We start from the raw sequence: 25,891 nt of genomic DNA, 5'->3' as shown, positions 1-25,891 counted from the left end.
TTTTTTGTTTGTGCAGTGCAAATTTGTAATCAAAGCTAAAAATAAAGTGAGCACTGTACTCTTAGTTTTCTGTGGTCTAATTGAAATCAATATATTTGGAATATAGAAAGCACTCAAACTTTTTAACATGTGTTTAGCAGTGCAGTTAATCATGTTTAATTTTTTTTTAACCGCTTGACAGCCCTAAGGATAAGGTTCAGTCAAGTGGATTTACCCTATTGAGTGGGCACCAGATTCTTAAGGGACACTTCCTCCAATAGGGACAGTAGATTCTAGGTGACAATATAAAAATGGTCCACCATCATTCTAAAGGGTTTATTGATTATAGATATGTGTAGCACAGTGGTTTGAGCTCAAGAGTAGGAGAGAAGTTCTCCAGAATTCTAATTCCATTTCTGATACTATAGGTTGCATTTCATATCTGGTACTCTTTGGTCTGGCAACATCCGTGGCCCTGCAGAACCATGGGTGTTCCAGGATGAGAGGGGCCCAGGCTGGGACCAGAGTCTTGGTGGGGAGAGGTTGTGGCTGCAGCAGCTGTGGGGCTCAAGGCTTTTTGGGTGCAGAAGCCCTGGACCTCCCCTGATCTGGCAAATTCTCTTGTTTGGGACCTGTCAGGTCCTAAGCATGCCAGGTAAGGGAGGTGCAACCTGTAATGCCTTCTGTGATCCTAAGGATCTAATTCAAATTATTTTATTCCTGTCCGTAAAATTGGGTCAATAATTTACACAATTATGCTGTGATCATTCTAATTAGTTCAGGTTTTCACATGTCCTGTAAATGGATTTCAGTGACTATATGTGGATTGATAATGAACTAATAAATATAAGATTTAAGATGGGAAGGCTAGTAAAGGGCTCAATAATCTAAAATAAGACATTTTAGGAAAACCTTGTCTTCACAACTTGAACTGATTTTTTTTAAAAAAAGGATCCTTAGCTTTTCTTGCCACGCTAATAATTTTATTCTTTTCCTGTTTAGGATCTGATGAAGAATCTGAAGAAAAACAGGATCGTGAAAAACCAATTGTATAACAAATATGAGAGATTTTAGGCAAGTTCTTCTTTAGGAAATATCTCATGCATAGAAAATTTTTCTTATTTTCCTGCTATTTAAACACCTGGGAATTAGCCACATTTGAATGGTTAACACTGTCGGAACTAGACAGTTTCTAAGTCTGAGCTGTCTGCTAGGGAGCACAAGTAGGCAAAAATATCTGTCATCTGAAAGGGTTAATTAGGAACCGTTTACAATAAATTCTGACTGTCCCAGTTTTTCTCTTCTTGGAGCCAGCAACAGATGAGGTCAAATTATATTGGGTGCTTCGGTGTGGGTCTGGGATAAACTATCATAGAGCACATGAAAGGAAGTGAGCTAGAAGTGTATGTATATCTATTGGTCTTCAGACGTTCCTTTTGTTTCTCATTTTAGAACAGGAGTTGTCAGTAAGCAGTCCATGGGCCCAATGTGGTTGACCAGGGTTACCCCTGGCAGGCCGCCAGCACTTTATTTACCTTCATGTCCACAGATGTGCCTGTTTGCAGCTCCTCTTGGCCTCAGATCATTGTTCCCGGCCAATGGGAGCTTCAGGAAGTGGCCCAGTCCATACCTCTTCCTACAGCTCCCATTGACTGGGAACTGCTTTAGAGGATGGAGGACAAGAATTTAAAGAATCTTATATGGATAAGAGGTGAGACTTTTATGGGGAGGAGATGGGGAAAGAGGTGTAATAAAGTTACTTGTATGCTTTCTCAAGTTTGGCTTACACATAAAAGCTGGATCAACATGGCTGGTATGGAAAAAAAATCCATATGTTAGAGTGCTATATCTATGGCACCTCTGGTGAAAGAGTGCTGCTCTTGCTTAGGGATGTTAGGTTCCTAAAGCCGGGGGGAAAGCCTGTCCATTGCTATGATAAATATCCATGTTGTCGTGCTACAGTAGCATAGCTGTGGTGCTGTATCAATAATGTAGATATGACCTAAGTGTACAACATTTCAAGGATTCTACATATTAAAGTGTTTAAAGGCTTTCAACAACAGAAGAGAATATATTGGGGGAAGAAAAGGGTTTGGCTACGTGGTGTTTTCCTTATGTTACCCCTTAATACTTAGTACAAATTACTTTGCTATGGATCAGTTTTATTAACTATTGAAGAGACAAAATTCTTTCTATATTATTTCATAGTGTTCTTTTCCCCATGTGCTTGCTGTACTAAAACTGATTGATTATATTATTTCTAATTGATGGAAAATTAATCCTCTTAGGAGGCATAGGTTCCTGCTGTCTTATTTTATAGCTCATTTCTGATTTTTATGTAAATAGAGTGGCTCAATATCCACTAATATCTTAATGTCCATTGTCTCAGATCAAATTCCATTCATTCAACTTTGCTCGTTTTATCTCTTACAGAATGAAAATTTGAATCAAAGGTCTCAAGGGTATTGCTTGTATTGAAAATATGACAGTGTCTGCGGCTAAATGCTAACAAAAGAATTTATTTATTAGAGAGCAAAGGGAAGTGATTCCTATGTACTGTAATACCTCACAAACTTGTTCACATATATATATATATATATATAATAATTACTTATCCACATTGTATGCAATGATTCTTGAAACTGATCTTCTAACTAATAGTTAGCTACTGGAAAGTATTGTGCTTGTGTAACTAATCAGTAGACCTAATATATTGAAATAACACTTCTGTATGATGGGAATATATTTAATGATTGATTGAATTCACCAGATAAAATTATTTTAGTTTAATATTTGTCCTGTTAATTTTTACATTTTCTTTTTTAAACTCCATGCATTTTTAATGTCCTTATGCACTGTTTGTAAAATAAAGAAAAATGTTAATAAAAACAACCTGACATATTGTGACATGTTTGTTTGTCTCTTCACATAGATAGGCCTGCCTTTCCAATCTCCTTGTTTCTTACTAGGAAACTAATGAAAGTCAGTATCAATTTTGTATAGATTTTATGGGACAGACATGTAAAGTTAATTCATTTCTGCCTCCTGTGACAAACTAGTTTGAAAAGTAATTTATAAATATAGCCTGTGCCACAGTAGAATCTTGTTCATTCAGTCAGGAGATGAATATGGAATTCATTATAATATGTATTTTGGACAAAGTTTTCAGAGCAAATAACTGTTTTGGTAAGGAGTTTCAGAAAATGAGTTTCTAGAATAATTATTTGGATTGTGGGAGGATGGAAACTAACTTACTTTAAAATGAAATGACGGATTAGTATCTGATGGCTATTCATAATCCTTAACCATCCTTTATCATGTTCAAATTAAATACTACTGTCTGCTTTGTAAGTAATATTTTCAATATAGTACAAAGAACAGAGAACATTAGAAAAACATTTACTTTTCTTTTTTGCAAATTTGAAGTCTCTTTTCCCTCATCTCATCTGCAAAGCAGAATACCAATGAAGAAATCTATGTTAATGGTATCTTCTTGCTGCACAGTATTACAGTAACATTATGATAAAGCAGTTGCTTTTCACGCTGCAACATAAAGCTTAAACCCTCTGTGGGAAATGTTGACATTAATATCAGAGCACTGTAGGCCACATTGTTTTTAATTGTATCTGCTGAAAAGAAGATACTCAAGTAGTTAAGAGTAAGTCATGGTCTTCAAAGAAATTCTGAAACAAGTTCCTAAATGACACTGCACTTCAGATAGAAAATAATTTCAGTTTTATTGATAGCTTTTTGTTTTTTGTTTTTTTTAAAAATAGTGTTAGCCAGAGAAAACAGGAAAATTTAAACCTCTGGGTGAAAGATCCTTTTTAGTCTGTTTTTGGGTGCTCAATTTGACAACTTGAAAGGACCCTGATTTTCAAGAAGTGCTGAGCACAGGTACATGGCAGTCATCCTCCTATACCTTACTATGTGAATGTCCATGCTTCACTAGTTTAAGGACTAGTAGGTGACTTGTCATATGATAGTTAGTTACAAAATCTAGCCACACGTTACCATAAAAAAGTGAAACAGTAGCTTTTTCATAGCCCTGTAATACCATTAGCAGATCATGTTTCCTTCCACTGGTGAGGTATTCGAGGCAGAAAACAGTCCATGGATAGTTGCCATAGCATGTCTTGGCCTATTTGTTTACATTAGTCAGGCTTTCTGCACAAGTATCTTAATTGTGCTTTAATGGCAGAAGTGACTGTATATTACTACCATGTGCTTCTTCAGACTGACTGCCTTTTAATTTAACATTTTTAACAACAGTTGCTGTTGTATAATTAATATGAAATGGGTGGAGTATGTATAGTATTCATATTTCTTGGTAACTGTTGACCTCTTTGGCCGTGTCTACACGTGCCCCAAACTTCGAAATGGCCACTCAAATGGCCATTTCGAAGTTTACTAATGAAGCACTGAAATGCATATTCAGCGCTTCATTAGCATGCGGGCGGCAGCGGCGCTTCGAAATTGACGCCGCTTGCCACCGCGCGTCTCGTCCAGACGGGGCTCTTTTTCGAAAGGACCCCGCCTACTTCGAAGCCCCCTTATTCCCACAAGCTGATGGGAATAAGGGGACTTCGAAGTAGGCGGGGTCCTTTTGAAAAGGAGCCCCGTCTGGATGAGACCGGCGGCGGCAAGCGGCGGCAATTTCGAAGCACCGCTGCCGCCCGCATGCTAATGAAGCGCTGAATATGCATTTCAGCGCTTCATTAGTAAACTTCGAAATGGCCATTTGCGTGGCCATTTCAAAGTTTGGGGCACGTGTAGACGTAGCCCTTGAATGTAGATTGTCATTCTGGCACTGTATGACCTATGAAATCTTAACTGGTAGAAAATATATTTGCAACCATGTGTTGATACAGTATGATAAGACGTTTACGTTCACAATTGAGATGGTAAACTTCTGAACTGTGTTCATCTCACTAGACAAAATCTAACTTCGTATAATACTTTATGATAGCAAGAATGAACGTTAGTGTGCTTCCCTGAAGTTCTCCCTTGCAATAGTAGCCTGTGTATTTTGATATACTGTAGCTCCGAGGCATTGTAGATTAGACTACACTATTTTTACAGAAACCATCGTAGAAGACTGAAGTGTTACTGTACTCTGTGGATGTTACTCAGGCTTATCTTTGTATTTGTATTTCCATTAGCTAGCTATGGCTTGTAAATGCGTATGTGGTGGGGGTGCAGGAATGGCTGTGGTTTAACTGTGCTCGTTATCATACACACCATCATAACCTTCCTCTGAAACAGTAGTGACTGGCTTAGCATACAGAATTTTCCACTAAATAACCACATTCTCCAGCAAACAAAATAACTCAAGCCTTAAAAATAATACCTAAACCAACCCCTGGCTCCCATGTTCAGCATGTAAATGTGCAAGAGCAGGTCGCCTTCGGTGCTCATGAGCTATTGCAACTGTAAAATTTGCTACCACAAACTGATAAACCTCAGTAATTGCTACATGGTGACTGTGCTTAGGGCTGGTGGTAAGCAAAGGCCTTCGTACAAAAAGCTGAACAATATTATCTGCTTGTGGCTATGCACACAGCTCCAATAAAAACATGGAGGGGGTGCAAAATAGGCACAACTAATTAATTGTTGCAATTTAATTCATTTTTGGAAGCTTCCCTTCTTGCTATCATGTTCAGGGTGTTGTGCAAACAAAACAAAATCACAGTACAAAATAAACCTCAGTGGTAAGTAATAGAGTGCTTTAATGCAACATGAAATGGTTTATTTTTCTTCAGACACAGACCTGAATCTCAGCTGCAAAGCTGTGATAATTTACAACAGCTGAGGAGCTGGGCTGATGAGAGCAAACTTAGTTGATTAAACTTAGTGGATTGTGCTCTGTCTCTTGTCCTGCACAGCCAACAGCAGCAATAGAGGTGTGTTTCATTTTGTTTTTCTCCAAAATATGTTTGTGTATGATTACAAAGGACTCAAGTAGAGTGTTTGGTTCAAAGACAGCTTTGTAGGTATTTATTTTTTCACTTAAGCAGAGCAAGCTAGCCAGTCAAAATGCTAGGAGGTTTGTAAAGTTTCAGAGCTAAGATGCTGCCCGCTGAATAGGGCCAGACTCTTCGACTTTTCATTGAAGAGTATGTAGTAGCCTAATCCATAAGGAATCCTGTTGATTTCATTGAATAAATTACTCAAAATGAGCAGGAGTGCCAGAATTAGGTGCAAAGTACTTTGTTATCATATGGTTTTCTCATTTCCCTGTTCCATAGGAAACTCTTTATTGTTTACATATGATTTGGGAAACACCACAATTGTTTGCTTTAAAGATGTTTAGCCTCTTATGTAAACATAAGCACAACATCTTTAATTTATAAATTCATCATTTTTATAGGATGTGGGAATATGAATATTAGCTGCACAAGCTATTAATGTAAAGGACATACTGGTAATTGTGTAATCAGTAAAATACAGCTAATATGAGTGGATTTTTTCTTTAATGACTGCAAGCATTCATGGACCAGTTGGCATGTACTTATGTCAATAATTTGCCCAGTTGCATAATGTTTTTAGAAAAGATTAATACTTGTAATTTTATATGGAATATGAAGCATCAAAATAAGGACTTGCAGAGTTTGGAGGTATGGAAGAGTTCAAAGTGATACCTGAGAAATCTTGTCCTTATTGGTCAAGAATGGACTGTTTGTGCTTTATTTTGCATTTACTTCCAAAAGTGAAATATTTTTGGAGATATTTCAGTCATCCACTGATGAGACTATATCCAGTTAAGACTGTGTTTCATTCATTATAATTTGTACATTGTTAAAAGTTATCATATGGAAGTTTTCAAAGTATGAGGCAAGTGTGGATGTTTACCTTTATTGTTCTCTTCCAGATTTCTGTATGTCTGCCTTGAAAAATGTATTTTTAAATAGATTTCTGTTAAATCAACTGGACATAGTGTTTTGTAATGCTGAATTTTATTTAAAATACATTAATCTTTCAGTTTAAAAATTACTCATTTCAAAGTCTGTTTTTGTTTAATGAAGGAAATAAATGACAAATACTTATTAACTACAGGTTAGGACCCCATCCCTGCTAATAATTAGAGCAGTGAGTTTTTTCCTTTTATTTAACAATACAGTGGGTGTATCTACATCTGAAAAGTTGTGCACAAGTGTTTTGCAAGATAAGACCCTCAGAGATTGATGCAGGACTGTGTTGTGAAGCAAAATACCCAGCATTATAGCCCCCAGCCCATTTAGTACTATATTTACAAAATTAAACTAATTACCATAAAAGTTCTTGTCCAAAACCATTAACTCAAGGAAAATCAGCGTGTGCAATTTAGAGAATAAACCAACAAAGTCAAAATGTGTGTTGATATTTAGAACCAGGTGTTTTAGATGAACAGGCTTATTGCAAAGCAAAGCTGATTTCAGACACAAAGGCTGCTGCTGGAAGGTGCAAGGAGAAATTAAGGTTTCTTTCCCTGCTGCTTGTTTGGACCTTTTTTTTTGTACATGAAGAAGAGTACGATGGCATAGTACATGGTGCTCTTCAGGAGAAGGATGATGTATATTAAATATGCAGTCCTGTGCAGTAAGTTTGCTTTCATATCTATACAACATTAAAAAAAATCAGTTAATGGTGACTGTATATGAAGGCAGAAGGTCTCTACAAAATTCTACTGCAGTAATCATACTGGGTAATCAGACTGGCTATGGTTACACTACAGCAGCACTCTGTCAACAGAAGTCACTGTCGGAATTGATTTTTTGAGACAAAACTGTTGATAGTGCGGCCTCACACGAAAGCAAATTAATAGTGGGACTGCCTGGCTGCTCTCTTGACAAACAGGCACCTGGAAGCACAACAGACAGGGCTGTCCATTGTTGTGGATGCCCTGTCCTTCGAGAGAGGCCCCCTTGGGGTGTTTACACAACTGTCTTGTCTTCTGTTTTAGGGAAGAAGCTGGGTTTTCTCTGTACGCTGTCCACAAAAGGAACTTTGTGTGAAAACGCGCAGCATGTTTTATCAACAAAACTCTCTAGTGTAACCATAGCCACTATTTATAAATGAATGTGTTGTGCTAACCACGTCCACATTCCACACGTCAGCGGATGCAGAGCTGATAGAAAAACTGTATAGTCAGTGCTGGCAACCCTATTTTCCCCTAAAGAGTAAGCGGGGTGCTAGGGCTTCGCATACTGATAGTATCTAACAGGGTATTGATGTGATTTTAAGCCAGAATCTTAAGACCTTGTTGCCTAAGTTTGTTCTAAATCTGTAATCAAGCAGTTAAATAAAAATGGCTTGATTTTAAGACTTCCTGATTTCTCCACCTCCAAATTATAGTGAAATCAGTTGGGCCTTCAAGCTTTCAGCACCTTTCCATGCCATTTGAAAATTTTGGCTTTGGCTGCTTTTTATACTTCCACATGATAAATAGCAGACATGTGCAGCTGTTCTTTTATCTAATAAAGAATGCTGCCATGTTAAGAAATCACAACAAATGCCACCAAAACATGCATGTCAGCAGAACCTCTGCAGGATTTAACTTAAGCTGTCCACGGGCAGTTGGTACTGGACACACTGCATATGGTAACTTAAGTTCATGGCAGTATTCCACATGTAGCATAACTGTGTGGATTATTTAGATGCAAGAACATTCTCACATTTGTCTTAGCCATAAGAAATAATGCTGAATTCTTAACTATATCGTAAAGAAAACAAAAAGTGGAAACAATTACCTGGGGGCAGCATCTTGATACAATCTCCTGGGGTTCGAGGGACTGCAGAAGTGTCTGAAAGTAGAGATGCATGTAAAGAGGACTTTAGCAGTGAAAGGGATTTTTGATATTTTGTTTAAAAAATTGATATTCAAAGAGATTTAAAAATAACTGCACTGCCTCAGATATGAAAAGTTATAAATAAGCACCTACATTCTAGCCACAGACTAGTGCTCAGTAGCAGGTAATTCATGGGCAAAACCATATAGTGATAAAAACTAGAAAAAAAAGTATGTGCTCCTGTGAGTTCTTGTGTGTCTTTCCTAGGCGTTTAGCTGGTGATGCTGTAAACAGGTTAGTCAGGGCAGAGCTCTGTGCCTTTAAAGAACTCACTTGAAGTCTTTGGCATTTGCCTGGTTGCAGGGGTCTGGACTGGAAGATCTGGTTACAGGATCTGGACATTAGCTCTTCTTTGTATGCAACTATCTATTCTTGTAGAGCCAGATGTGTTTTCTATCACCAGATTACTCAGTTGTTGGTCCTTTGCAATACGTATGTATACTCAGCAGATAGAAACCAGGCCACCTGATTAGCTTGAGGGAGCTTGAGATTTGTTGGTATTCAAGATAGTGATAATGTTGCTCAACAGCTGTACAAGAGACAGAATATAGTCCTGATGAGCATATCATCTCTTAGGCATTTTGGTTCTACAAGTGGGGGGACGGTCAATAAACCTTTTTCCCATTGCATTTGAAAGAGAGAAAGTTGTATGTGCTGTTATCAATTACCTCTCAACTGACAGACCTGGGGTTAAGATAAGTATTGCAAATCAATAAATAACCTTTACATTTGCTTTTACTTGATCACATTTTAAGAACTGAAATATAAGGCACATGGGCCTGATTCTGAGCTCAGGTCAGTTGGCCTGGTTTTTGTAAATGGAATAAAGTTGTGCCAATTTACACCAACCGAGAATATACTTATACGCAAATAGAAGCTGGAAAAATACATATTAAATCAAAGGAATGGAAAAGATTTTGTTCTTACAGATCTAAACCAGATCTCTAATAAGAACCAAACAGAAATTACTTCTCCGTTATTTTCTCTTGCATTATCTTTTCATTTGGTTTGTGTAATTCTTCTGGTCCACTTTAACAAGTTAGATGCTGGGTATGTCATTACTTTTTCAACAATATGTAGTATTTCCAGAAAATCAAATGCTGTAGGCCAGGACCAGGGCTGGTATAAATCTAGAAAGTTTCTCTCACTGCTGTGGAGTTATGCTGATTTACCTTAGCCAACATTTTCTTTCATTATAGAAGGATTTTAAACTGTGGGGCAGGAGACAAAACTGAGCTTAAGATGGAAAAACAACCTACACTGAGAATGAACTGATGGAGGGAGAGAGAGAGACTCATTGGGCTTCAGAGCTCAAACCCTTTTAGGAACAATAATATGTTTTCTTGCAAAGAAGCAACGAACCTTCAAATATTTATAGAACTAGTTTTAATAATGTAGTATATACCTGGAGATCCTGTAAAGACAGAATCACTTTTGCTTTCATGTTGATATGTGCACTCATATTTTGTGTCCACTTCATCTACGGTAAGCCAGCTGCTCACTGAGTATGACTCTTGATTGCCTTTCAAGGACCAAATCTCTCCTTGTACTCCATTTTTCTCTGCATTGTTGCCCTTCCAACTCATCTTAATAACATCTGGGTAAAAATCCTCAATCAGGCATATGTGTGTAACTTTATTCTGTATGGAAGAAGACAGGATCTGGATCTTTTCTGGGTTGAGTTGTGCTTCTGTGGCTGGATTCATTTTAGAGAGGGAAATAAATTTGTTAGTAATTAAGTATACTGAGAATTTATACACTGTATTCCATACTTTTAAAACAATACAGAATTCAGAAGGGTAGCTGTGTTAGTCTGTATCTTCGAAAACAATGAAAAGTCTTCTGGCACTTTACAGGCTAACAGGTTTTTTTAGAGCATAAGCTTTTGTGGGCATCTAATGAAGTAGGTCTTTGCCCACGAAAACTTACGCAGTCCCGCTGCTCTCTGTCAACGCAGCAGATTGCTCTAGCAATCCACTTGGCAGTTTGGCCGTGATCTGTCATACCTTCCAACAAAAACTTCAGTCAATGAATCACTGTAATCTAGACATAGCCTTAAAGAAGTAATCTTTAAGCCTTGTCCACACTGTGAACCTTAACCAATGCTAACAGTATTTTCAGATATTTGCCCTGAAAGTATATAAGATACTTTGTATGGGATACCCAGCAGATGCAACTTCAGAGGAACTGAAGTTGCTGAATCCATCTTGGGACTGTGCAGAAAATACATTAACATTTATCATTCAGTGATGAATTGCAAGAAAGAAATAGGTAAGGCCAGATCTTGAGATTATTTGTTTAATGTATTTGACCAATTTAATGGAGCATATCCACATGCCTAATGCTCAACACTTCTAAAGTCAAACCACTTAATGCTCAAATAACTTTACTTGACCACTTCTTGATTATGAATCATTTCTAATAATGGAACACGGGACACAACTCAACTACTAAATATCTGATGAGGAATAGAGAGGTTGCTATTGTATCCAAATCATGGAGTGGATTAGCCAAGTCCTAAGTAGTGAATTTCTACCAATCTTCAGAATTATTTTAAAATAATTGTGCCAAATATTCATTTTATCATTCTTGAAACAGAAGGGATTAAATAATCCCAACTCCCATTATTTTCTGTCTGTTTCACATGGCTGACAGTAAAGAATAGATTTTTTAAAAAATAATGTATTAAATGTACATTGATCAGAAGACATGAGCCAATTCTAAATAATTTTACTGCAACTAATCTCTTTCCCCTGTTTGTTACTTGGAATGCAACCCAGAGAATTAGGTTCCCAACCCAGGGAACTGCCAACGAAGTATTCTCTACAGAAAGACGAAACATCCTCATGTCATAAACATACACCAGAGAGGAGAAATAGAAGGCTGCCAATATTTCACTAGCGTTGAAGGTCCCTAAAGGAGCACCTTGGCTCCTGAACATTCTCTATTTGTTCCAGCACTTAGTTATAGGTGAAAAATTGGAGGCCATTTAACACAATGGGTGGCCTGTATGCCACAAACCATATTGGCTGGAATTTTTAAAGGCCACAAGACAGGATTTAAGTGTCCAAATCCTTTTGAAATTCAGGATCCTTTGAATTTCAGCTATTGTCTTTAATCAGTGAAAACTAATTAGATTAATAATTGCTAAGTTCCTGATCCCGCAAATTCTTATTCGTGTGCTTAACCTTATGCATTGTGTGTAGTTCTGCTGGTGTCAAAGCTTGCAAAGTTTCCTTCCTTTTCTAAAATGATTTCAGCATATTTTTGTGCGGGCTGGCTAATCTGGAGTTTTCTGAAACAATCTGGAACAGAACCAAATTACAAACCAGCAATAGGGGTTGTGTCAAAAAAGTGTTAAAATATCTCGAATTGAGAAACAGTTAAAGACATGTGAAATGCAAGTTTATCTGAACAATAAAAATTGATTAAAGAAATTCCCCTCATTTTGGAACCAGTTGCCAGAAGGGGGAATTGATTTTTTTCCTTTCTTTCCAGTTTAGATCCTCATTCTCTGACACTAATTAGTTCAATATTTGTGGCTCAATCCTTCAATCTGTATGCAGCAAAAGAACCCCAGCAACACCAGATTGGGTTTAAACAGCAGGTTTAACAAATGATTTACTCACTCAAGTTGTGTATGTATTCATAAATCCTCTACATATTTTCCTGCCCATTGATGTTTTGCTTTTCAAAAACTTATGCATATTTCTGGCATTAGACTTAGATGATTTTAGAAAGCAAAGTGACATTTACATGATGGCTTTTTCAAGCACATGTTCAGAATTTGTGTGTGTGTGCGTGTGTGTGTGTTTGCACCTCTAGTTAAACGGTCTCTGTCCAATATAAAACTGGAATTTTGTGGGAATATAAGCAGCAAGTGTGTCTTCCATGGGCTTCTGGTAAGGCACTTTAAGAAGATCAGACCTTTAATTTCCAAAGCAGTTATAGTTCTAGTGTGGAACTACTTGTTTCATTCTTGCTCAACTTTTCAAAACAACTTGCTTGTGTGATTTATATAAGTGGAATTTTTAACAAGTAGTTATGTTATACTTCATATATTTTAATTATTTTGTATATCACTTCTCCTTTTTAAGATGGTGATAGACTCTCAGCCTGTTATCTTCACTCCTCCTCAAAAGAAATTCCTACTAGTTGTAATCTGAAATTTTCTAGAGTGAGGATTAAAGTGTTTAGTTATAAATGATTCACTGAAAACTATTGGTGTGTTTTTGCAACCTGCATGTCAGTGAGAAGTAAATTATGATATGTAAATAGTGCTGATGGACTATTTGTGAGCAAGATCAATTATGCCATAGCAACTTATTAAAATAAATAAATGATATGCTTGTAATTTTAATATGAATTATGTACTTGGTCCAGCAAAAGGCTGAGGAGTCCTGTGAAGTTCTCAATGATTCTCATTTCCCTTTGTAACTAGGAGACATTGAGGGTGCTCAGTACCTGGTACTAATTGCACACAAAAGACAAAAGGTTTGATCGTATATTTCTCTGTTGCTAGCCAGTGACTTATGATACTGTCCAATACAATGCTGTCTAATACAATTTTGCTTTCCTGTGCAGTACGGTTAAAAGGACTTTTAGAAGACACACAGGCTTTGGGACTGGTACTATTCCTTTTGACTTGTTGGTGAAAAAAGGGAAGTTTCTGAGTTGCATATTGTAGCAAACTAAATTTAGCTGACACTCTTGAACGTTATGCAACAAAGACTAAACGCTATCTCTACCTTCTGTAGAACACATTGAATGGAATCTCTCGCTGATAAAGATAGGTGACAAAATACATTGGGCCAAATTCTTGGCATGAAAGCATTACAGTTACACTGATGTAACAAGAGGAGAATTTGACTTAGACTATAGCATATCGTCCTTCATATTATTTGTGTTTGAGAACAATCACTCATTTTATTTTTGCATAATTTGGAAAATTCCTCATCTTCTGGCAACAATATTTCAGTATTTCAAGAAGAACTCCACACTCCATTATGCAGTGTGACTAAATTAATCAAGAAACTGACAGGGACCCTGATCCTGTGGGACTGAGCTAATGGCAGATCAGTACCTTTCAGGACTGGGTTCATCATGTGTATTATAGACTCAGTCCTATACTTATCCAAGCTATGGGGAAATTTGAGGCTGGATCAGGCCCTTTTATTCCCACCCCCACCTTCACTCTGATGGTGTTTTGTGTTTTGATATGAATTCAAATTGATTTTGTGTAATAGAAAATTAGTGTATTAATATTGGCTCTCTTGGTTCTAGGGCACAGCCTTTCTCCTAAGTCTTCCACCTGCTCTTATATAAGAGAGCAAAAAATGAGGATGAAATCCAGGCTACATCCAAGTCAACATCAAATGTCCCATTGACATCAACAGGGCCTGAATTTCACTCCTAACTTCTTACATATTGACTAATATATACCTGTGATACAAGAGGCTAAACCCTGGTCACCAATAATAATCTGATAAAGTGGACTTTACCCATGCAAGCTGATTGCCTAATAAATGAAATTGTTACTCTTCAAGGTGCAACAGGATGGCTTGGTTTTTTTTTCAGAGTAAAGGAGGCCTCTCTAGGAGAGCTACATGATGGATGAAAACATGAAGTCTTTCTCCCAACCTATCTAGAGTATTACAGCCTTGGAACTTTAGTAATGTCCATGCTGTTGCCCATCACCTGAGCAAGGATTTTGGCTAGTTTCTCTCTCTAGTCACCTCACTTCTCCTCTGCCTCTGGTCCCTTCTGCTTGTTGGTGAACAGAGATCCTCAAATATTACAGCTTTGTCTTGTCCCTTCCCCACTCTGAGCAGAGATGTGGATGGTCCTTTGGTCTGGGGCATTGACTCTTACACCAGAGAACTAACCCAGTTTTGACCCGAGTTGAGGCAGAAAAAAAATGTGATCACTCATCACTTTTTCACTGAATTCTGTACAATAACCTCACAATTATCTAGTAAAGACATTCTTTCACTCTCCTGCTAGCTGCATATCACATTTCCATTGTTATTCTTTTTGAATAAATTGTGCTCTGCATTCTCTATCATAAGTAAATTTTTTCTCTATGCAACTATAGAACTTACTTGAAACCATGAGCTCTGTGCGAGAGCCGAAGACTTTGACATCGTACTTTTCACTGTGCTCTGGTGCTTTGCTAAAATCTCAAAGGCCAGATCTTCAGCTACTAGATATCAACGGAGCTCTGCTGAGGATCTGTTCCATATTGCCTTATATGTTTTTATGTGCAATTGTGAACAGAAGTTGATAGAATCACCTCAATACACTAGATTTGCAGTGTAAGTGCCTTTTCCTTACAAAACAATAAACGCTTAATCCTGTAGTCTCGGGAAACCCCAACTCCAATAGATCATATTGGATAATGGGAGCACTCTAGGAGCAGAAAGTAAGTCAAAAACTTCAAATATGTTTTACATACCTAAGATTTCTAATTTTCCTCAGGTTGGGGTCCTTTAGCATTACTTGAAATTTCTGTTTTGTTAGTTTAGCGCTTGTGAAAGGTGCCAGGTTGGATAGGATACTACCTATATTGAACATATTGGATCATTCTGCAAGGATGGCCCCATGTTTAGTAATGCTCTTGTAAATTGTGATGTGCCATTTTGAACCATCATTGGAGAATCTATTTATTTAATCTTAGATTTCTCAGCTTTTTATAACTGTATTTGAAAACTCTTTATAAAGGTCTCCTTTAAAGAACGAGAAGGTAAATGATTTTTAATGGCCATTAAATTATGTTTTTCTGCTAAAAGTGCCTATTATGATGAAGTTTTTTAAGGTGGACACCTGTACTTGGAAGATTCTTTGCTGTCAACTGCACATCACTTTCAAACATAAATTTGGTTTGGTCTGTTAGGGCCGATTGGTTTTGAATCAGATACATATTTTTCAATAAAGAGTTTATTGTGTTCAGTTGGTAATGTCAAAAATCCACACTCAGAACTGTTTCAAAAGGCAGCAAGTCAATTTAAACAAACCCTAGACTTCTTGAGACTAATCATCAAACAATTCTCAAAATAATCAAAACAATTATCAGTAATAGTAGCTCATTTGTACTTCATAATTAATGATCTGCACTGATCATTTTGTTCTTAATGCACTTAATTTTACAAAACCCAGATACATTCCATTTGGCAATGTGACATACAGCTATCTTTTAGTAAGCTCACCCAATGTTTTTGCATTTATGCCTGCTATGAAACTTAATTAAAATTAATGGACCAAGTGCTTCTTACAATTGCCACATTGATAGTATTGCAGACTAAAATCTCTTCCTTTATAGGATATCCAACACAGGCAGCGACAGGGGAGGTGTCTCCAAACCAACCCACTGAGCCATGTCAGTTTTGTCTGGGAAGGACATCTCTAGAGATTAGAGGGGAAAGTTAGTCTCCACATTCAAGCTAATCTTTGTCTTCTGCACTGAGCCTGCTGTTAGTTCCAGTTTATTCTAGACTATTACATTCAGAAGGACCATTTTCAAGTAAACGTCTTCAATGGTGGCTAGATGAACTTTAATGGGTACAATGTGAGAGGCACCATTATTGCTATGTTATATTCATTGACAGCAGCAAGATTGGTTCGTTTTCAAGTCTTTATTTACTCTTCTATTCCAGTAGGCAGGAATTGGGGTTGATTCTGACCCTACTCTCAGATTTACACTGGTGTGAATCTGGAGTAACTACAATTTAAATGAATGGAAAGAAGACAGTTTAGAAGGAGGAATGATTATGGAGAGTAAAATCAGGACTGATAACTATACATAACTTTAAAAGCAATCTCTGTTTGTTCAATGTACTTGTGAATAATACCCCTGCTAATAATTATGTTTGAAAAACATGGGTAAAATCCTGGCCCCACTGAAGTCATTGCCATTGAGTTCTGTGGAGTCAGGATTTCACCTCACGTCTTTGGAATGCAAAAGCCCCGAGTTTCATAATTCTTGAGTCAAATTCAGCCTTAGCACAAACATAATAAATTAAGTGAGCAATTCTAGGGCTTCATGCTGTAATAAATAATCTGCTCTTATCACAGACTTGCTTCTGCATTCCTTATAATGTCAAACCAGCTGGTAAAACTATTGGAAGTTTTTTTTTCCCATTAAAGAGTTCAGGATTTTCTACAGGTAACAGGATTTGTAAACTGTAAAGCTAACTAAATTATATGTACATTTGTAATAATATACACTAGCCACTTACTGTGACATGCTGATCCTGACCTGTTGTGTTTAGAATAAATTACGGTAGTGTTTTCACTTTAATGGGTAGCATTAGAGAAATTTACCTTTATTTGAGCTATAGGTTATTAACGAAAACTTAATTGTAACCTGAGGTTTAAAATAGACAGACATGACTAGTTTGATTTATATAAATGTACAAAGCATAATTCTGGGCAAATAAGGATCTGATTTTCCTTTGTCTTGTGCTTGCTCAGTCATTTAAACCAATGATCAGAAAGAAAGCATATCCATTCGACTGTGCATAAACAATTGCTTGCTTTTACGCATTTTAGTTAAAGAATATGAGTAATATCAAAACTATTTTTTGTAACTAGACTAAAGAGCAGCATGTGTATGGCAGCACATCGTCTGAAAGAGCAGATTTTTTGAAATATTCTTTAACTTGGAAAAAAAAGTCTCCACCTATCACTTAAAATAACAGATTTGCTCTGGGAGTGAAAAGTTAATGTATTTCCTATTGGCCCCTACCAGCTGCCAACAGCCCAACTGAATACTAAACTCTACAGGAATTGGTGCTGTTAAGCACCTCACATTAAGTGCTCAGTACAGCGCAAGATCCAGTTCACAATTGCTGGCCTTCGCTATGATAAAAAGCTTTTCTACGATCACAATAAACCTCTTTGTCTTTGCACTCCTGTAATTACCACATAACTTACCTGTTACAATGAGCTTTGTACCAGAGCCGAATACTTTGGATCTATAGCCCCTCACAGTGCGCAAATCCTTTGCAAAATACTGCACAAACCAGGTATATTTTTGATGATGAACCAGTAGCTGTTCTTGTAAAATAAATCTGATTTGCTACTTAAATTGCTTTCCAGCCTTACAGAGAAATAGCAAAGAGGGAGAGTACATGTAAAAATGTGAAAACCTCGGGGGAGGTGGACACTTAGGCATCTAGCCACCATTCTTGTGCTCCTGTATGCCGTTGAAAATGTGCCCTGAAATTAATCTGATACAATATGCTTAAGATTAGGTGTGTTTACTCATTTGTGGAAAGGAGAAAAATACTTTTGGAATTAGGATCCAGGGCTTTGGATATTACATTAAGCCTGGATGCTGCCACTCTTCCATGATGGGGATCCTGATGATCACAATAGATCGAGAGTAAAACATTACTCTTGTTTTGGGTATGTTCATGAAAATTACTGTAGTTAACTTCTACCATTTTCTTTTTAGTTCTTCCTGAACAAGAGCCTTATTTAGGACAAAAGAGCCTTTTGCCTTAAGTTATTGCTACTATAAATGTAGTCTTGAATGCTACCTGAGGGCCAGATCCTCCAAGTGCTGATCAACCTCAATTCCTATTTAAACTAACGCATTTTAAAGAAGCTCAACGTCTCAAAGGACTGGGTGCTAACTATACTGGATTGTATGAAAAAACATTAAGTTCTTCATTTCACACTTACCGCTCACTGTAAGCTTGGTTCCACTTCCAAATATTTTTGCATAATCATCTCACAGTGTTACAATGCTAAACAAGATCTCCAAACCCTCATTCTTGTTGATTACTGAGGAATAACAGGGTCTTTCTGAATTAAAGAGACTAGTATGGCTGAAATCCTGACCCGACTGATGTCAATTGGAGTATTGCTTTTTACTTCACATGAATCAGGTTTTTACTCTATTTATGAATAGCTTAATTTTGTCCTGGATAACAAAGAGAGCAAATGCAGAGAATAAATGTTAGTTCTGAGAACCTTTTGAGAAACTTACCTGAAACCACCAATTTGTTGCCCGAACCAAAGTACTTTATTCTTCCATACTCACTTCAGTGAAATCCTCTACAAAAACTAATGAATCGTCAATGTTGGAATTTCTTTCAACTAAAATTCTGAAGTTCCTGTTTTATATACACAGTCTAATACCTAAACCAGACTTGCTATTGACCATACAACTATGTGAGTAGTATTGTGAGTGTATGCATGTGGTGAATCCACAGGCCTTTTTGCTGTCAAGAAATTTTTGTTTTCCTTTACATACATCACTGGATGGCAAACTGATTGGTGTGAATTGCTGGTCACCAAGTGCTTCCATTACTTTGGGTGGCTGAGCCAGATTTAGCCCTCAAATGTGCCTGAATAGGAAGGATGATCATATGGTTAAAGCACAGGCACGGGACACAGGAAATTTGGCCTTGTTTCTGTCTGGGCTTGGGCAAATCACAACCTCTGTGCTTCACTTTGCATTAGAACACGTTCTTAATGTATGCTATTAGACAATGACATTCGTTTGACAATATATTATAAATACTGTTATGTGCGCAACATTAACTAGCACTTATATTCTCTGTTGGAATTTTCTGTAGCTTTAATGCTAAACAGAGAATATTATACACAGGAATAAAATGTAGGAATTGCACCCTAACGAATTTTCACTAGTTAATCATCAAAGCTTGATATAGAGCTAACAAGAACAAACTTTTTAACAATTTCATATCTGATAAATTGACACCCATTTTGTAAATTTGGACTCATTCAGTGGGAAATTAACTTGGTCCAATATTTTACATTTAAAGCTCTTTGTTTTCCCACTTCCCAATCCTTAGCAGCTAGTCAGTAGATATTCCAACCTCTTGCTCTTGCATTCATTTTGCTCATTAGAACCAAACCGTGCCATAGTGAACCCACTGGTGTCCGTGGGAGTTCCACATACAGATCAAGAGGAGTACATTGTATGTGCTAATTTCTTTTCTTATATTCAGCGCAGTTTTATCCTTTCAGTCCACTTACCAAAAGAAAAAACAATCAATACTAAAAATACGTACCAGAAACAACTACTTGGGTTCCTGTGCCAAAGTACTTGATCCCAGAAGAAGTATCACAGTGACTTCTTGTTTTACAAGAACCTGTATCCTTACCCACATAACCAAACATTCCAAGCAGTAGATGAGATTCATGAGAAGTATTAAGTGTTCTGGATTTCTTGATAGTTTGGGGAATTTAATGAATTTTAAAGTTTTGTGTCATCATAAAACTGATACATAAATTCTCTTCCTGGTCATTGCATCTCCATGCAATTTTTCTGCAAACAAATCATTACTCCCAAAAATGGAAACTAGAAAAGGGATTCTGTTTGAGTTTAATTTTGTAAATAGACTGTTGTATCAGGCAGTCCTCAAACAATTCCATTGTGCAGTCTGCTTGCTGAAAGAGAGATTGTCTCATGGCCATAGTATTGCTCACCTCCTCCTTTTCCCATCTGCACTCACATCTCATCCCTGTAGCAATTGCTTACGTTGAATAATAACACCTGGAAAATATTTCATTCTTAGCTCTAATACTGACCTTTAATAGCTGGCACTCAGGAGGAACCCAGCAGTGTGTGATCAGCCAGCTCTCTTCTGACTAGCACAAAAGGCTCTGTGAACTGCAGCTGGGAACCTGTACCCTAGATAGATTTATTTGCAACCCAACTGTATGTTGAGATCATTGTAGTTTGTGTGTTACCAATTTACTGTTATCTTTTTAATATGGCAGGTGGAGATGGGAAAATGTGTTCCTCTGCAGCCACACGGGTTTTAAAAGAGAACGTAGAAACAGCTGAAAAAGCCCACCTTGTTTCAGACAAAGGGTGGGGATGACAAAGTAGCAATGGTAAGGGAACTAACCAAAGTATTCAGTCTCTCTCACAGACACCCTTTCCCGCCACCTACCACTCGCATTCAATAATTCTGGGAAATTGCTGACAGTGGGTACAAAAATTGAAAAAGAACATACGGGGAGCGGTTCTGCCAAAAGACACCAGTGGTTGTGTCAGAGGCTGTTCCTGTCCAAGACTATTTTGGGACTATCTCCCAGCGTTGCAGTGGTGCTGGTGAATCTTCAGGGGAAAGCACTGGGAGAACTGGCTTAGTATGGGTACTTGCATTCACTGACATTTTACACCACGTCTCCAGAAGTTCTCTGAGCAGAATTAAGCAACACCATCTTAACAAGGCCCTTCACTAGCACTGCTGCAGTTGTTGGCTTTTGTGAGGTTGTACTGAAGTTATTGTAATAGTGGGAGTTTTCATACAATAAGTCCATTGTTGCTCCTCTCCCTGGCAAACCTACCAACCCATGGCGGTACGTTGTGTAACACCATAGCTGTAATACGATTTGCTCTTTCTGGTATGCAGAATGTTAGCCAGGGAGTAATCGTCAAGCAGAATAGTTTGTGTTATTGCAGCACTTTCCAGCCAAGAATGGCTGTGCCCTTTAACGCATTAAGCTTAAATGTCTGTGCGAGGTGGCTATTATCCACAGCAGGAGAAATGCTTATCCAGAGAGCCAAAGTCACGCAGTCACTCAAGGAGTGGGTGAAAGAGAACTAGATCTCCTGTATTTTAACCAGTAGCTATGCAGTAGTAAGAACTACCAGGGAACCCGGGCTGCTGTGGGAAGGCCCAGACCCTCCACCTCAGCCTGGGTAATGCGCCCTTGGTGGGCATGGAGATACAGTCTTGGGAGAAATGGGAGGAGCAGGGGCAGGGTCCCAACACAGACTCTGGGGCTGGTGCGCCTATGGGGAAAAGTTAGAGGGTGCTCAGCACCAACTGGCATCCGAACACAATGCTCTGCCTGCCTTCTGCCAGAGCCTTTTGCCTGCCAGTACTGTTTCACGGCATTCAGGGTAGTCCAGCAGCGAGGAAGAGAAGCACAGATGCAGTCTGTGCAGGGGAGGAGGCCAGGAACAGGTGGGATGGGTGCAGGGGCTCAGGGAAGAGAGGTAATTGGGTGGGAGACAGGCAGAGCAGGGGTGGGAACAGGTGGGCAGAGGCTTGAGGGAAGTGGTGGAATCGAGGCGTGGTGGGGGAGGAAGGGGCAGGGCCAGGACAAGGGGATGGAACACACCCTAGCTAGAGGGGAAGTTGGCACCCGGGTTAGTGTTCCCTCACTTCTACCTGGGTTCTAGTGCTCCTAGGGGACCCCAAAGAGGGGCCCGTGAGTTACTCTGCTACTGAGTAAAGCAGAAGAATTACATCTCAAGACTTGCTTCTGAGTAAAGTGACCATCCATCCTGTTTTTACTGGGACAGACCCATATTTAAGCTGTTTCACAGGCGTCCCAACTCTTTTAAGAAAATGGGCAAATTGTCCTGTATTTTGTGGGACACCAGCACTTGGTGTCTTGTGGCAGCAGCCTTCACTTCTGGGGAGGCCCACTGCAGGGCAGCTGCCCAGTTTCCCAGCACCCCTTGAGTGGCTGCCTTGGGATGGCAGCCTCCCACTGTGAGGAAGCTCCTCTGGACGTGGGTGTGCTCTTCCCTGATGCCCTGAACCTCGGGGTGGCAGCTTCTGCTGAAGGGGAGCTCTTCTGTGTGGCAGTGGCCCCATTCCTCAGCACCCCATGGAGGCAACACCTCCCACCCCCGCTGCCTTGTTCCATGTTATCCCACACTGAAAGGAGTAACCTCCTGCTGCAGTGAAGCGCTTCCATGGGGCAACTGCCACATTCCCCTGCATGGCAGCCCCTGATGCCAGGGGCCCCTTCTGCAGGGCAGCTGCCACATTCCCTGCCCCCACACAGGGAGGCTGTGGAGCCCCTAGTTTTGGAACACCCAACAAGGAGGTTGCAGAGCCCCCATCCCCAGCTGTGGTGTCTCCCATCAGGAGGCTATGTAGCCCCCATCTGGTGACTAACTGGGGGGGCAACAGCCCCCATTGCTGAGGATCCTTGACATGGGACAGCAGCCCCCCATCCCTGGAGGCTGGTGTCCCGTATTTGCCACTGGGCAATGTGGTTACCCTACTTATTACACTCCTGCTGGTAAACCCAAGAATGATCCCTTTTCTTACAACAGTGTTCCACTGCTGACTCCTATTGAACTTGCAGTTCACTAAGACCCCCAGATCCCTCTCCACAGCACTCCCGCCTAGACAGTTATTTCCCATTTTGCATCTGTGCACTTGATTGCTGCTTCCTCAGGGGAGTATTTTCCATTTGTTCTTATTGAAGTTCACCCTCTTTACCTCAGAACATTTCTCCTGTTTGTTTAAATTTTCATCCTGTCATTGAAAGTACTTGCAACAGCTGGAAGAGAAGCTGGGCAGCCTCATTCCATTTGTAGCAGCTTGATCAGAGGCACCTGTCTGGTACTGTGTGGCCACAGGGGCCATATAACTCTTGATAATGGTGACAGCAGAGACATAGCTGGGTCCTTAGTTATCATGTTGTTTGCTTTCAATAACTGTAAGGAAGAGGAAGGGGTGGGAGATGTGGGGGGACTAGCAAACAAAGAGCCAGGCAGGCAGTGGGGAGAGGACTGTGTGAGAAGAAGACTTTCAGAAACAGGTTTGGTGTGGAGCCAGGAACAACAGCAGCCTGTGTTTGTAGACCCTGTTTTGGTTTGCTGCTTGGGGAGAGGGGGAAGAAGCCATATTAGCAGAACTTCAAAAGTCCTGGACTTTGCAGGACTGTCCATTGAGCTCCATAATTCCCCTGCTTGCCTCAAGTCTCCCATTTGAAAGTGGCCTCAATCCAAGTGTCATGGTGACCTAGCACACGAAATCAGGCCACCACTTTGGTTGGGCTCATCTGACCCTCAATCTCCACAGCCCTCGTTAGCTACTTGAAATATTGAGACATCTGTAATGGAACGCTGGGGGGAGCAGTGTCACTGGCCTCGGCAATTTGGGGGCAGTTTTTCGTATGTCTTTGTGAAAACCTCAGGTTCTCAGGTTGACAACGCTGCTGCTGCAGGCCACTTCAGCACTGGATGTGAGCGCAGGGACCTGCTCTCTTGAGTGCTGTCAGGGCCGTCCCACCCCTGCTGGCGCTGAGGAGAAAGAAGCAATTTGACTAAAGCTGCAGCAAATCAGCAGGTGTGTGTGTGTGTGTGTGTGAGAGAGAGAGAGAGAGAGAGAGAGAGAGAGAGAGAGAGCAGTGCAGGAGCCAGAGTGAAAAAATCAGACTTGGGGTGGGCTGCGTGTGCCAGAGGTGGGGGCAGCAGTGAGACATGGGAAACTGAGCAGGGGGATCAGATAGCAGAGAAGATAATGGATGAGAGGTAGCAGGTGGGTGATGGGATTGGAGGGAGGGACAGGGATGGATGGGGTGCATATACGTGTATGGAGTTCGGAGGAGGATGGGAGCAGAAGGTGATGTGGCAGAAGATGGAGGATGGAGGAGGACAGGAACTGAAGAGGAGGGGTGGATATGGGGAGGGAGACGGAGACAGGGTTGGGTTGAAGGGAGGGGTCACGGTCTGGTGCTTAGTGCTTGATCTGGACTTCAGTATCTGTTTTACCCTGGCTCACTGGTGGTGGTGGTGGTGGTGGTGCTGCTGCTGGTGAGGGGCGGGTGGACAAAGAGTTCAGTCGCCCTCGAACCTGGTGCTTCAAAAGGGCCTGAGGCTCCCAGACCCCAGGCTGCTACTTCAGCAGCAGCAATGACCAGACCGTGGGCCTCTTAAATCTGCTCCGGAGTGATGTGCGATGTACTTTGGGCACTGCTAAGGGCTGGCTGCCCCTGCCCCACCCCTTCTACCTGAGGCCGTGCCCCTTCTGAGAGCACAGATCCAGCCCCGCCACCCCACACACACATTGCTCAGGGGTCCGGCATGCTGTCAGAGTCAGGGCACCGCTTACCTTGGCCTCACCTGCTTCTCCATCTCTACAGCCCTCATTAGCTACCTGAAACATTGGGACATACGTACTAGAGTACTGGGGGGAAGAGAGGAAGCATGTTACTGTCAGGGGAAGTTTTGAAGGAACAGTGTCACCAGTTTTTCCAAAAGCTTTCCATGTGGCTTTGGACAAGTCATTTAGTGTCTATAGACCTCTGTTCCCACATTAATAAAAATAGTGCTTCCTTAGCTCACAGTGGCGTTGTATGGATAAATGCATTAGAGATTGTGAGGTGTTCAGATACTGTAGTGAAAAAAGCTACAGAAGTGAGTGATATGTTTGAGTGCATGGGATGAAACAGCTGGGATTCCCAAAAGAACCCTCCCTTGCAGTTTCTAGAATTGATTTCCGTGAAATACACAAACTGGACAGAAGTTTGCAATGCTGAATTTTATTTGAAATACATTCATTTTTCAGTTTAAAAACAAAGTCTTATTTCAGAAGCCAGTTTTGTTTGATAAAGCAAATAAATGAAAGTGGTGTAAATGAAATGACAATCTTTTTAAATTACAGATTAGGACTCCACCCTTGCAAATATTTATGGGATGAGTTTTCCCACTGACCTTACTGAATGCAAAAAATTGTTTGTATGCACAAATATTTTTGCAGGATTAGAGCCCAAAGGAGTCCTATCCTGCATGGCTTTCTGATGCACAGCTCCCACGGAAATCAAGGAGTGCTGCCTCAGCACTTGCAATTCAATAGCTGCGAAACTTAAAATAGAAATGGGCACCTACAAAATGGGTGGGTCCCAAGCAGAAGAAGCCATCTTGAGCTAATTAGAAAAATAACCAACAAAATCAAATTGAACCGCAGATTTTAATATTTAGAGCCAGGTCTTTCATATGACCAACTTTATGAAAAAAGAAAGTAAATTTCAGGCACAAATGTTGATACTGGAAGGTGCAAGGAGAAGTTTATGGTTTCTTTCCATGGCGTTTGATTGAACTTTTCATTTTGTACATGAAGAAGAGTACGATGACGTAGTACATGGTGCTTTTCAGGAGAAGGACGATATATATTAAATATGCAGTTCTGTGCGTTAAGTTTTCTGTAATATGTACAAAAAACACAGCTAAGTTTAATGGGGCACGTTCCATAACCTGAAAGAAAAACAATGTAAAACCTCATATATGATAGTGTAAGGTATATATGGTGTTTGACTGCAATGATTATGCCACCGCATCAGACTGGGTATAA

General features: G+C 39.7%; 2 protein-coding genes across 7 annotated transcripts in view; one reads left to right on the top strand and one right to left on the bottom strand.

The window, feature by feature from the left end:
* Window positions 1–3,061, top strand: part of STARD3NL (STARD3 N-terminal like) — a 51,684-nt gene extending 48,623 nt beyond the window's left edge. For 4 of the 6 annotated variants that reach the window (XM_074988091.1, XM_074988094.1, XM_074988093.1 and 1 more), the window contains 2 exons: window positions 982–1,053; window positions 2,413–3,045. In XM_074988091.1, the coding sequence (XP_074844192.1) occupies window positions 982–1,034 (53 nt within the window). In that variant the 3' untranslated portion in view covers window positions 1,035–1,053; window positions 2,413–3,045. Of the gene's footprint in view, window positions 1–981; window positions 1,054–1,431; window positions 1,691–2,412 lie in introns of all 6 variants that reach the window. The other 2 variants (XR_012644543.1, XM_074988095.1) reach the window with 2 other exon arrangements.
* Window positions 3,062–7,059: 3,998 nt separating this feature from the next.
* On the bottom strand, window positions 7,060–10,513 carry TARP (TCR gamma alternate reading frame protein). Its single transcript, XM_074985485.1, has 3 exons — window positions 10,213–10,513; window positions 8,709–8,762; window positions 7,060–7,575 (listed from the first exon to the last, which is right to left on the bottom strand). The coding sequence occupies exons 1-3, from the start codon at window positions 10,511–10,513 to the stop codon at window positions 7,433–7,435; spliced, it is 498 nt and encodes a 165-aa protein (XP_074841586.1). The 3' UTR covers window positions 7,060–7,432.
* Between the last annotated feature and the right edge of the window lie 15,378 nt (window positions 10,514–25,891).

This window comes from Carettochelys insculpta, chromosome 2, assembly GCF_033958435.1.
Source record: "Carettochelys insculpta isolate YL-2023 chromosome 2, ASM3395843v1, whole genome shotgun sequence".
Lineage (NCBI taxonomy): Eukaryota > Metazoa > Chordata > Testudines > Carettochelyidae > Carettochelys > Carettochelys insculpta.
The sequence above is the reverse complement of the archived record's forward strand: the minus strand, read 5'-3'. Positions and strand labels throughout refer to the sequence as shown.

Coding starts and splice junctions, on each gene's coding strand:
- TARP (XM_074985485.1), bottom strand. CDS start 10,513: ATGAATCCAGCCACAGAAGCACAACTCAACCCAGAAAAGATCCAGATC. Junction 8,763..10,212: donor TGTCTTTACAGGATCTCCAG/GTATATACTACA, acceptor CTCTACTTTCAG/ACACTTCTGCAGTCCCTCGA. Junction 7,576..8,708: donor TATCAAGATGCTGCCCCCAG/GTAATTGTTTCC, acceptor AATGTTGTATAG/ATATGAAAGCAAACTTACTG.